The 14,006-nt window shown below is 38.3% G+C and overlaps 1 protein-coding gene, 1 non-coding gene and 1 pseudogene across 2 annotated transcripts; 1 reads left to right on the forward strand and 2 right to left on the reverse strand.

Moving 5' to 3' along the window:
* Positions 1-3,473: 3,473 nt before the first annotated feature.
* Positions 3,474-10,661, reverse strand: LOC113328360 (annotated as a pseudogene).
* LOC113328189 (serine/threonine-protein kinase ATR-like) lies at positions 9,593-11,212 on the reverse strand. The gene is made up of 3 exons (XM_026575283.1): positions 10,997-11,212; positions 10,825-10,918; positions 9,593-10,077 (listed from the first exon to the last, which is right to left on the reverse strand). Exons 1-3 carry the CDS (start codon positions 11,181-11,183, stop codon positions 9,990-9,992), a joined length of 369 nt encoding a protein of 122 aa, XP_026431068.1. The 5' UTR covers positions 11,184-11,212; the 3' UTR covers positions 9,593-9,989.
* A 1,641-nt stretch (positions 11,213-12,853) lies between these two features.
* Positions 12,854-12,927, forward strand: TRNAI-AAU. The gene has a single exon. It is a non-coding gene; the product is annotated as a tRNA-Ile (tRNA).
* Positions 12,928-14,006: the final 1,079 nt, after the last annotated feature.

The following is a 14,006-nucleotide window of genomic DNA, read 5'->3' on the forward strand; positions in this document are numbered from 1 at the left end:
GTATTACAAGGATCTTTCAGAAGGATATTGTTGATTCCGGTTTGTATTTCAGATTTTTCCTTTTTAATATCTAAAACCGTAGTCTCAAGCATTATTAGTTCTTTACTTATTTTGTTGCAGATCTGGAATACATAGAAGTCTCTCTAAAGGAAAAGAAGACCTTTTTATTTCTTGTTTTATCTTATTTCAGCAATTATTTCTTTTTAAATTTCTTGTAAAGTTCATAGTTAGGTAGTTTAGGGAAGCAGAAGAAGGTGGACATCAATCTGACGGATGCTTGAATTGGCTTAGCGTATTCATTCCCTATCTAGAATAGGAGGTAAGATCTCTAACTCCCACGAATCCCTTATCTTTGGGTTTATTTTTCACTTGGTATATTTATTTGGAAACTGCTTTTTAATAACCAATTTACTTAGAGAATAAACCACCAGAAAGGGATCTACAAGTGTAGGAGATACACCAGACTATGAAATCATTTGAGATACCATTTATTGATGTAGGATCAGGTTTATTTCCTCACATGATAATAAGCAGAACAACCAAAAACATATTATCTAGATTACTGTACCAATGCTACCACCAGAGTTTTACTTCCAGGTGTCGTAGTTGGTAACCGATCCATTAGGTAATGCTTAGCTGCAAGCCAAACTTGTTTGCCAAACTTTTTCTTTAGTAGATGAAAACTTGATTTGGTTGTAGTTACATCTTTTCTGATGACTACACCCAAGTAAGATTTAAGACTAAAAACTATTAAAACATACAAGATTCAAGATGAACAAGATGTAAAGAGCATGAAAAGTAAAGATTAACACAAGCATATAACGTGGTTCGGCCATGAAGACCTGCATCCACGGGAAAGAAGATGTTTTCTTTATTGATTATAAGGTCTTACCCTTGAAAGAGCTACAAATCTCACTTAGATTCCTTACTCTCTCTCTCTATCTAGATCTCTCTCAGGAATTCTATGTAGAAAGACCATGTAATAATACATAAGTTGTCCATCTCCTTCTACATGGACTGGTATTTATAAGGAAATTAGACTCGTGGAGGCTTGGTCGTCCGAGCTGGTGGAGCTGTCGTACATCGCCTTCGCTGTTTCGGACTGGTTTTATACTATCCCTCGTGATGGCTTGCTTGGTTCTCCCTCCGAGTTGTCTCGCTCTCCTCTAGATCGTGTATCCCTCCTTTAGAGAACATCGTGCTATATCACTTCTGGGTTATAGTATAGGTCGTTTGAGTCCTCCATTACGATGTAGATCTGCCCACATCTTTGCCCTTATCCTTCATTAAATGTGGTTCTTCTCTTTGGACTTGACCGTCTAAGCAGATTAGACTACTCCTTACACGTGTCATTCATGTAACGTTGTAGTAGATGTCTCGATTCAGACAAACTCACCTTTTTAGAATATGATTCGATGCTCCTATCTCATCATCTTATCGTGGATTCACCCCTTAGGATGTTGACACGTGGCCATCGGGTATTTTACCCTCACAATTTTATTGTGGATTCACCCCTTAGGATGTTGACACGTGGTCATCGGGTATTTTACCCTCACATCGGCTTCATCAGACCATATGAAATGTTGAACTTTTCAACTATCAGTGAATAGCTATAATTTTGGAAACATATAGTGTGTCCCGTCTGTAGAGAAAATCTATCTAACATTTCTTTGAGGTTGGCAAGTAACTCATTCTCTCAAACAACTAACATGTTGTAACCATAAGCATCATGAACGTATTTAGAGCATTAGAAGACGCCGTTTTTGAGTTTTAATACTCCCTCCATACCATATTATATAGGCGGAGGGACCAAATCTCTTAAATTAAGAAAATTACCTTGAATTCATCATTTTTCATGTTTTACCCTTTGTATTATTACTAACACAATTTTCCATGTGCAATAAATAAGGGTATTTGTGAGAAAATTCATCTTGAAAATATGACTCAAAAACGGAGAAACCTGAGGGAGTATAATATTTTCTTTGTTCTATCTAGTGGTACAAAGAAAATTCAAAATTCCGCCTATATAATAGGTACAGAGGGAGTATAATACTTTCTACTGATCCCTCGGTAAAATTCTAATCTGATGACACCCGCTTTTGAGATTAATTTTGAAAATAACTTTGAACCTGAATAGTGATTTTATTGAGAAGAAGCTCTTGCATCTTCCTGTTGTAGACTTGACTTGGGTTTCACATTGTAGACTTGGTTTAGGTTTCTCCTAGGATGGCGGTATGACATTTTTTACCATAGAAATTGTATTGACCTTACCACGATATATAAGTGGAGCAGTAACATCTACAACGTCAGAAATTACAGTGTGGGCCGAAAATGTTGGGCCCAACCTTATGCAATCTTTCCCTGTTCTTGTTATGTTTGATTTCAGATGAGGATTGAGGTGGTCACTTGCTGAGTGTCTGGATAGTTTCATATTGTCAGACTTGCAAATGACCAAGCAACACAATGGTTGAGTTCAGCGAGAACTATTCACCCATTTGTACTTCAGCGAAACAAATTTGCACCAACACAAACAACAAAGCTCCAACCAAAAGGCATACTGGATTTTTGTTTTTACCTCCGGTAATTATGCTTTTCAAAAAATTACTATTTCCATTCCATTGGAAGTATCTCAAGAAGTTGTTGAATTCTAAAAACGGGTGTGTCAGAAATACAGACACTAGACATACCTATACTAATCAGCAGAGTCGGTTTTATTGGTAAAACCCACCAAATTTTTTCTCTTTATCGGGAGAAACCACCGAGTCAAGAATTATTGAAGAAGATTACGTGAAGTAATTGGGAAATACTGAAAAGTCATTTCCAATGAGATGACTAATCAACTGTTAGGAAACAGGCTTATTGGGTTTTAATGCTAGCGGATTCCCAAGAAAAGCATGGCTAAGTAATTAACCTGACGTTGCCGTAAGAGCTAGCTAGGACCTACTTTGCCTCGGCCATCGTAATGTTTCGAGTTTTACTAGTGCAGCTGCACCCCCCAAATAAATTAAGTTGTCACATCCTAATTAGACACCGTACAATAGTATTCGGAAATATAAAATTACGCCTACTTACTTAGTAATTAGTATTGGTACTGAGCAAAACAGCATGATTGCAGGACTAGGAAATAAATCTCTACGATGTGTGTAGGGCTGCACATACTCCGGTGCGGACCGGTTCTCTTATGGAACCGGTGTCTGTACTTGGTGTTGACCGGTACCTCTTTTTGAGTACCGGTACCTGTACTTGTACCTGGTGTTGTACCTGTACCGCTGGTACCGGTCCGGTACAAGACCGGTACCGGTTTTTTTACCTGGAAAATGTTACAAATTAATACTAAGTATAAGTTATACAACATTTCCATATGATCAATGTATCCAAAATAAGTTCAGGTTGCATACATACTTAAGTTCAACATTTCCATAACTTCAAAACAACAATCCAAAATAAGTTCAGTTTGCTAAAAAGCAAAAAACAACATTTCCACAACCATAAGTCTGTCTACGGCAAGTCGACAAGAAATGAAATGTGATCATTGCAAACGAAAATGGATGGTTGCAAAGCCTGCACTTGCAATTTCCAATCCTAGCCTGCATTCATTTCCATAAATAAACTTCAAGCTTTTAGGAATGGTAACACAGTAAGAGTGTAAGACTAGTTCCCAATAAGAAAAATGAGAAAAATGGGAAGCAAGTTAGAAAATTTACAAGTAGCATGGTTCATATCACTACCAATAGGTCCAATACATAACACAGTAAGAGACTAAGAGTGTAAGACTAGTTCCCAAGTACCAACTAACATTAACATTCTTATAATAGAACTATCCCTGTGTAAAATCTAACACAATTTCTAAAACACCACTGACCACTCTCAAATTACACTATACTCTTATAATAGAACTATCCCTGTGTACCAACTAACATTAACATTCAGAAATTACACTATACGCTCCTTCTCAGCATCAGTGTACTAATCTAGTTCTTAACACACCACTGACCACTCTCAAATCCACCCAAGATTCTTTACCCTTTTATAAAATTTTCTTGATATTTCAAATTCTATAAACCCAGTTACCCAGAATACAAGCATTAACCTAACACAATTGAGAAATTTTTATCAAATAATGACATCCCATAAGAATTCAAGCATAAAAGAGCAATTTTTATCAAATAACAACTACAATTGCAACTCACTGTATTTATAGCCATAAAAGAGCAATCTTTATCTTCCATGTAATTCTAAGTTCTAACCCAACACACACAGCAGTGTCAATTTATGGCACTGAACATTTAACTTTGATTGAAATAAGATCAAATCATAGAGGAAGAATAGAAAGAACGATATACCTTCACTTCTTCACGCCACTGAACATACAGATCAAATCACAATTCTGTAAACAAGTAAAAACCCTAAATCAATCTAAAATCAAACCCTAAATCAATATACAATCAAACAATTCGAACAATACTGACCTGATAGAGATTGTGGTGATACACTGATAGTGATTTTCAATCTAAATGATTCAAACCCTAAGAGAAGATCAAAAAAATCGAGCATGCAGCCTGCCGCCTTCGCTGAGAAAGTGAGAAAAAGAAAAGAAGAAGAAGAAATGAAGAATGTTGAATGCTTCTTCTGTTTTCTTTTTCTCGACATATTATGTCTTGGACGGCTAGGATTAAAACTCTATACAGATCTTGACGGCTAATAATAACCGGTACATATGGTCCGGTTCAAGTCCGGTTCTCTCTAAGAACCGGTGTCTGTACCGGTCTAGACCGGTTCTCAAATTTCAAAACCGGTGTCTGTCCCGGTAAAGCCGGTTCCGGTCCGGTACCGGTCCGGTATCACCGGTTCTACTCCGGTCCAGGTCGTTTAGACCGGTTCTTGTGCAGCCCTAGATGTGTGTTGTCTGTCTCTGACCCGGGCATGGTCGCTGAGTGTACTAACTCTACGATTTTCACATCCTAATCAATCTGAAAGCTCCTCATTTTTGCACATGCAGAGAAGTCTTGAGAAATGAATTAGAGAGAAAGAAATGACTATTTCACTCCACTATACTTGTGAGATTTCGTCCACTCTACAAGAGGATCATGAATGAAAGTTTCAAGAACTCATTAGAGTCTGTCTGTGTGTTTTAAGCACCGAAAGCGTGACTTCACAGACCTTCAAGAAAGACCCCTCGTATCCAGTTATGCCCAACCCGTCAATCATGTTCTGTGGATAGAGCAACACACACATTAAACATTCATTTGTTAACACAACTACCTTTATAACATATTCAGAAACAAAATAGTTGTAAGTTGTAGCTCTACCTGGGTTAATCTGAAAGGCACTAGCTCAGGTTTCTCCAACTGCAGACCCTTCTCAAACAAACAACTGAAATTGACGTGCACACAATCGCCAGTTGCGTAATCGAAAAGGATATTCTCCCCATGCCTGTCGCCAAGCCCCACAATGTGCCCAACCATAGACCAAACAGCAGCAGTGTGAGCCCAAGTGGAAGATTGGAGGGGACAATGGCAAAATTTTGGTCTTCAACATCTCACCCTCTGAGACCTTGCCTTGACATAGGTCATATATCCGTTTAATCACTGGATCAGTTTTCTGCCAATCAAATTTCCCTCGTACGGATATCTTGTAGTATGTGTCGTAAACCATGGGTGTGGGGAACCCACTCTACAATACCGCAGTCCTGGGTAAATGGTATCACAGAGAAGGTGCGGATATAAAGCTTCCTCCGACGGCCTAAAGGACAATTGATCACTGACACAAACTCCATCATGCGATCCACTCAAGAATATGAAACTAATTTAACATTATAAATGACCAGAAGGACGGATACAAGTAAATAGAGAAACAACTTATGGCAGTGGCTCCTCAGAGATCTTGACAGACATTATCTGGCTTTTTCATTAACAGTGCGACTGTTAGTTCAAACCAATAACTCATGGGGAGAATATGTTCAAATCAACATACAAAGAGGAGCAAATAGAAGCACAATATGTTCAAAGCAACTAAAGCAGAACAACAAATTATAGTGAAATGGTTTACCTTCTTGGGTTTCTGAAGAGATGATAGGATTTCAGCTTCATCTCCTATTCGTAATACATCCGAAAGGTCTGAAGCTGACAACATATCAATGCTATGAGGGTCAGTGTTCATTTCATTTTCATACATGATACCCACTGGCATCATTCGTTTCAGAGAACTAAACTCAGTTGAGAATTGAGATATTGATTGTTCTCGCTTTTGGCTGTCCCGGATGGAAGCACAACCTGATCCGATGGTCTATCAAACTAGCAAACTGCACAAATACATACTACTTCCATCACTTCCTTGCCTGGAGACTGTGTGTTTCTTCTATGATACGAGAAAGCTTCTTCGTTCTGGTGACAAATTCTAGAAACCAACTGAGGAAGCACTGATAACCACTGGTATCTTTGCAAATCCTTTAAGCAACCTCGCATGACCTGATACATATATTACATGTAACATCATCATTTGGTCTGTAGTTAGAAGTAACTAGTAGTTAGTTTCTATCAAAAGGTGAAATACATACCCCTAGATGGACGAGTTTAATTTCTTTATTGGATGACAAGCTTTCTCTGTAATACTTGCTTCCAAAGTCAAACCACAAGGTTAGCAACCTGGGATGGCCCGATGAAGACCCTTTGCATATAAAAGTAGGACATCCTTAAGGTAAGATAACCAATGTTTTTCCTCGGCTTTTAAATCCACAGTAGCAGCAGCAGTAGTTGATCACACAACCCTGGACCTCGGTTCAAATGTTTACTTCCTGCCATATTCTAGCATCAACAAGCAATTCATCATAGTATTTAGCCATATAAAAGTATCCTTTTTCCCATCTTGGCTGCAGTTCTCTCACTTTAGTATAGAAACCTATCACATCTTCCTTCTGCTTTTGGCCAGCATAGTGAACCCATCTAGAATATTAAAGGAGGGTTTCAGCAACATCTCTATTTTCATTTGAAGCTTGTGTAACAGCGATTGAAGAGGGGTTCAGTGGGACAAGTGACGGAGTAGTAAGTGATGCAACAACAGAAATTCCTAGGAAATCCACAAGAAAGTAATACAAGACTAGGAAAATCGAATGCCAGGAGCGGCTCCCTTGTCCATAGAGAAGGCTACGTGAACTGCATTCGAACCGAGGTCCAGGGTTGTGAATTTCTCAGTCTTGTAACACTTTCTTGGATCTTGGATCATTTAGATGGAAAGATTTCTCCAAGAACGGATCATTAACAAGAAATCTATGGAAGTCTTCCAGTTCGCTTAGCATGTGCAGCTTTACCACAAAGGGGTATGCTCGAATGTAAGAATCCATTCCAGCAGCAGCAAGAGGAGCGAGTAAAGCTTGGTTAATAGAGCAATTTCCTCTGCAACTGAGAACTGGTCTTTCTTCAACATTGCCCGCAGAATCTTGGCAACATTCATGTCAAAGCAAGCAGTACTCTCGGAACTGCTACAGGGTAGACCTTCCTCATCAGCCCCAGAGATGTACTCATCCATTAGGTCCCACCTGCCAAGCCTCCAAGCTGCTTGCACATCTTGCATGCACCAAGTCTTCTTATACTTGGGGACCCTAGAGATTAAACCGTCTACATGAGTAACCATGGCCTGATGCTGACACAAAATTAGTAAGCAGTTGAGTACATCAGAATGCCTCTGGACGGAAGTGGGCTCCAGATGAAGAGACTGCTCACATGAAGTTAAGACTTCTGCCCAGTTCCCTGCCTTTTAGTTTAGTGGGAGTTGGTCATCCAAGCTTAACGATTTCCTTAAATGCGCCAACCCAAAGAGACCATCAGGCTCATCCAAGCCCCAGTATATCTCCATCAGAATGGAGACATCCTCATCCTCAAAGATGCCACTTCTCTGAGCTGCTGGGTTGAAGGATCCTGATTTTTCCAGGACATGAGATTCATAGTACAGAAGAACCCGTGCATAAGCCTTGCATCGGAAAGAAGCTTTGGCCAGGGTAACCTTTGGGATAGCAGTCAACAGCTCAGAAACATTATTACACTGAATTAAGAGCACATTAGGACCTTCTGAAGGAGGATCTTTATTTTGCCCAGTTGACTTGGATGATTGCTGCTTTGAACAGTGTAGAGATTGGGAAAGAGCAACTTCTTGTTAAACAGCCTGAAATACAGACTTAACTTTGCCCTCCCATGACTCCATTAACAGTGGCCTCGCTGTTTTCTGCTGCAGCAGCACTGAGGACAGAAAGTATCTCTTCTGTTATGTCAAGCCGAGCCTCAGCAGTGGAGTGGCAGACAACATTCAAGACTAAATATGGAAGCAAATAGATTGTTGTTTGCATGTCATGGCGTACTATATCCCGATGAGCATTGAAAGTAGTTTCTCTTGAATCGGTTGACCGTCCTGTCAGCTTCCTGATCCAGAAAAATATCCACCTCTGGATGACATTAAAGACTGGTAAATAGGGCCTACAGTCGTAGAATCAGCCACATTTGGAATTTAAATCTTGAGGTCAAGCATGGAGCAATTATTTCTTCAACATAATAGAGAAACGACCTCATATTTCTTTCCCCTCTTGTCCATCTCCCTGCGATCATCCATATTACCAGTCCCAACAGAGAAACAACACTTCTTTTTTTGTGACTTGTGTTCTCTGAGTTCCAGTATGCCTGCAGTTTTCAGCAAATCTTGTATGGCCAAGAATCTAGGACAACGCTATTAGGTGAATCTCTGAAAGCCCTTGCTAGATGCTTGTGGATCAATTCAAATATAAGGTCATCATCTGAGCATTCCATTTTGAAACGTTCACATGTGATTCCTTCACTGTGGAAGGATCCACGGCCGCAAGTGCTCCAAGACAATCCACATAGACAAATTTCAGTCGTTGTCTCATTCGTCTCCAAGACAATCCGCTTAAACCAGCATATTCACCTTAACCTCAAGGCTATCCGTGTATTTCAATCTGTGAAAGCATTCACTAGATCTCTAGCTGTAAGCTCAACCACGTCATCTGGAAAACTTGAATACAGTATATTAAGGCAAGCACCTATGCGGGAATCGTAGACAGTACTTCTGCAACACAAGCCCATTAACATAAGTTAATATTTCATTGTTAATAGCATCATAATTTTGAAATGGAATTGGCAAGAAGTACCAGAAGAAAATACCTGAATGTTGGATGTCCTTTCTCATTGTGACATGATACGGACAAGAATGAGAAAACAAGTTTTTCCATCGGAACAATTTCAGCATCACTTACAGTTGTTAAGACACGTGCAAAGTCGAAACATGCCTATCATAAAATGTAAGCTATCAGACATGCGCAATTAAGTTGGTTAACAGATAGTAGACCGTGTGTCCTACTGTAGTTTAACATGCTACTCACAATATGTAAAGCAGCATCTCCATAGCACAAAAGAGTACATGCCGCGGATACAAATGATGCACTGGTAAGTCCTTCCATATACAGAGTTCCTTCAGTTGGGCATTTACTGATAATCTTAAGGGTCCAAGTGGTAAAACGGCTGCCACCTCTGGTTGTCTGTGAGATCAATCAAGATACCAAGGCCCTCTGTGGGACTGAAACATGCTGGAAGATCACCAAAAGGGGATGGTGACTACTGGGTATTCCAACAAATGACTTATGAAAGCACTTCAAGTATACTACAGGAGACACTGTCATAGTGGAGCTATCTGTGAATATTGATGCTATGTATAGGAGATCCGTAAACAAGGAATCAGGGGCTTGTTATGAAGCTTTGATCAGTGAAACTTCTGAACTACAGAAGACATATCATCACAAGAATTTGAAGAAAAACTACTTTAAGGGTACGAATAGTTTTCCCTTAACAGAAGAAACACAATCGTTTGAGCAATACATACTAGAATTTGTGCACATGCTGCACACATTCGAGATTAGTTAATAGTCTCCAAATCAAATACGCAAATAAGTGCATTAGGTAAATCACCAGGGATCCACAGGTTTCTTTAAACTATTCAGGGGAGACTTTTGATGTGAAACATCTGCGCAGTCGAGACATGCCACTTATAGCACGCTTGGTATGAGGAAATGAAGCTCGTCTAAATGAATCACAAGGTACTTACATCAAACAGTGGAAATCAATCCAAAATTCATTTCCTAGAAAAATCAATCACATACCAAAGTCTAATTGCTCTAGTAGATTCAAGTACTTTAACCAGACATGCTATAAGTAAATTAGTAATTCTAGATACATGTTCAGACCAATGAGTTAGTTGCTTTTAGTATGTCTCAATTGAGTCAATTCAGATTAGATATTCTAGAGTTGACTTGAGAGATCGAGGAAACCAATGGCTAGGCGAACATTTCACCAATGCAATGAACTTCTAATGATTTGATTCATATAAGATAAATTCTACAAAAACAACAACACATACCTTCAACTAACAAAATGTCATCCAAGAAAAACTGGCAATATGCTCCTCGGTCTGCTGAACGGAGCAAGGATATATAGGAGGGATCCAACTGTAAGACCGACTCATAAATTAGGAATACTCATGGAGAGCTTAAAACACCAGTTATACAAATATGCAAAGGTACTTTCGCAGTGAAATGTTATATGTCTCTAGCAGCAGCAATAACCAACCAACAGCTACTATCTGTTCATTTGTTCTACATCCTCACATTTTTGTGTACTCAACATAACAAAACCCCTTATAATTATCATCCCTATTTTTATTTTTATTTTCCAGTTAAAGATTTTGATCTACTTTATCCCCAAATACTAAAACCCTAACCAAGAAACTGAAATGTCAAAATAATCAAACTCATGAGAGTGGAACACTAACCTAAATTCAGGTTCATCAAAGAAAGGTAAAACTCGACAAATCGCTGGGCAATTCTTGATGATATTATGTAATTTCAGAGATAAAAGCTTTAAAACTGCAATTAAAAAAAATGTGAATTAAATAACTCAGGATACTGTGTAATTTCAGAGAGAAATTGAGAGATTGAGGAAACCTGTGGATGAAGGAAGAAGATAAGTTTGGAAAAGAAGATTAGGAAGAACTGAATGAAATCTATTCTCTAATTGATCATCATCATCATCAACTCCATTATTTGCTGCTTGTGAAGAAGAAGATGCTGCTGATGATGAAGCAGATATTCTTTCTCGAAGTTGAAGGATTAGACTTGACAGTTCCGCCATTGAGTCTCTCGCACTCTCTACTGGTTTGGTTTCCCTTCGTATTCCCCACTGTGCATACAATAAAATGTCAAAAACTATTGAAGCTTCTCGTAGAACGATATTTTAGGGACTATGGTTCTTTTTGAGGGACCATGGTTTTATTAGGCCATCTTCCCTATAGTTATAAGGGGTGTCCTAAAACATTGAAATGACTAACCTATTCTTAATCTAATTTAATTTAAAACCAACCCAATAACCGCCTATATATATAACTAAAACCTCCTCCCACCATCGCCGATTACCACCACCACCACCTCCGATTATCACCACCACCAACCACCGATTACCACCACCACCCACCACCGCCAACCACTGATTACCACCACCACCTCCGATTACCACCACCACCAACCACCACCACCACTATATATATAGCTTAATTTAAAAAATTAACAAAGATATTCTCACAAACCCATTACTTGTCATTCGTTTTTGGTTGAATAAATGAGAAGTAATCATTAAAATGAGTTGAAAATGGAAGTTGCTGAGAGGTTTAATGGAGGTTTTTTTTTCAGAGAAAAGTTCGGTTATCACGAATTAATTTTTTTCTTAATCGAACTCAGAGTTTGGTTGATTCGTAAAAAAATACTTTTAACCGAACTCCTTGTATTAGAACAACACAAGTCCATAAGTTCGGTTCCTTCGCAAAATAAGGATATCACCGAACTTTAGTTTACGAAAATAATGAGAAGTCCATAAGTTCGGTTCGTTCGCAAAAATGTTAAGTTTTCTTTGTAACCGAACTCCACCTAATTCGCCAAGAAATAAATTTCGTAGTAACCGAACGTTTGCCTAATTGCATATATAAGTCCAGTTCGGTTGATTCGCAAAATATGTTGAAGTTTGCGAACCAACCGAACTTCTAACACTAGGTTACTTTTAACTTGCAGTTCGGTTGGGAACTTGGTTGCGTTGAAGTTTGCGAACTAACCGAACACACAAGATGTACCCAAATAAATTGTTAAGTTCAAAGTTCGGCTACCTACCATTTTATCCTAGGTAACCGAACATTACACTGTACGACCAAAACCTCCATTAACGAGCGAGTTCGGTAACCTGCGTGTTTGGAAAACGTAACCGAACTACACTTTTAGATGTGTTCGGTTACATGTTCTTGACATATGGTAACCGAACTGGCCCAAATCTACATAAAAAAATTCATTTTTTTTGAAAGTTTGGAGCAATTCAACCAACATTATCTAAGTTTGAAGCATACATGGGTACCCAAATACCCTTCATCCGGTTGTGGTTGGTAAAATCCATCGTTTTTCATGTTTTCCTTCTCTATCTTCTCTAACTTTACTCTCTCAATAATTCTACTTCTTTAAAAAAAAAACCATCTGATTTTTTAATCTCACTAATTATCTTTAACTTAATCATTTCACTAATCATTACACTAGCTATTATTAGCAATAATAAATCATCACCCAAAATTAATCAGGAGGGTAATTAGGTATTAATATAAAATATCTAGATAAGGGGTGACCTAGATTTACTTCTAATGTCTTTACCCAAAATAAAACCATGGTCCCCCAAAAAAGCCATGGTCCCCAAAAAATCGTTGTTCTCTTATACACTTCTACAGTTCAATCAAACTTCTGAGGATTTGTGATGATATGGCGTACGAGCAAGGCCCATTGGCTCAGTTGGTTACAACGTCGTGCTAATAACGCGAAGGTCGCAGGTTGGAGACCTGCATGGGCCAAATTTTATATATTGTTATCTTTATAATTGAAATAATACATGTTGTTTTTTTAGCTGTTCTTCACTGTGATGACAAATCTGCAACGAAAATAGATGATTTTCCTTCTAGGTTGGTTGGTAAAATCCTCGAGAATTAGGAAGGCATCTACCGTGGATGCAACTAGTTTTGTTTTTCTTGGAAATTGTTTGATCCGAAAAATTGAATTTTTTTAATTAACTTGCAAGGATATTGAGTTTTACTGTCAAAAAGACCGAAGTCACCAGGCACAAATCTATGAACGCCACACGACACGACCCTCAGGAGACGAAACTGAGCCATTGCCGAGAATAATGCATGTCGAGAATGGAGAGTCAAAGCAATGTCATCCATATAAATTATTCCTTACATATCCTAATTGAATACCTAGGAGTTTTCAGGATTGTTAATTATTCATATAAATCCTAATTCAATACATCCTTGTTACCTGACGGGAATAGTGCATGTCGAACAGTTTAGCAACTGCCACATTAAACAAGTGCTTAGATATCCGGAGTTTTAAAAAATCTAATAATGGTTCACATGGTCTCCCCTTTGGAATCTATAATCAATGTGGTTTTCAACAATCAATGAAAGTTTTTACACCCAAATACTAGTTTCATCTGTTCCATTATTATTTATTAGTGGTTTTGTATGCGTACTTCGCCAATTTCCTTGGGTTATTGCCTCTCCAACTTTGAAAGAAATGTTATTTGATTTTGAGTTATCCACCGGAATAAAACCACATCTACAGGCGGATCCAGGACCGTAGGTAAGAAAGGGTAATGAAAAAAATTACCCGTTTAAACAAATAATGAATTATTGAATTTAAGAGGATATTTTGTAGAAACATAGTATACATAAATAAGTTTTATGAGACAATTGACAAGTGGTTTGCACGTGCGTATCTCTAGCGTTATAGGTGAAGTGCAAGAGAGCGGAGATAAGTGAAGTACTTCATCTCAATCGAGAGATCCTTTGGGAAAATTATAAACTTGTGAAGTGAAGATACTTCAAACAAATGAAATCCGATTAAGTTTGTTAAACTTGGATTTTGAGAATTC

This window comes from Papaver somniferum, unplaced genomic scaffold (genome assembly GCF_003573695.1).
Source record: "Papaver somniferum cultivar HN1 unplaced genomic scaffold, ASM357369v1 unplaced-scaffold_107, whole genome shotgun sequence".
Taxonomy (NCBI): domain Eukaryota; kingdom Viridiplantae; phylum Streptophyta; class Magnoliopsida; order Ranunculales; family Papaveraceae; genus Papaver; species Papaver somniferum.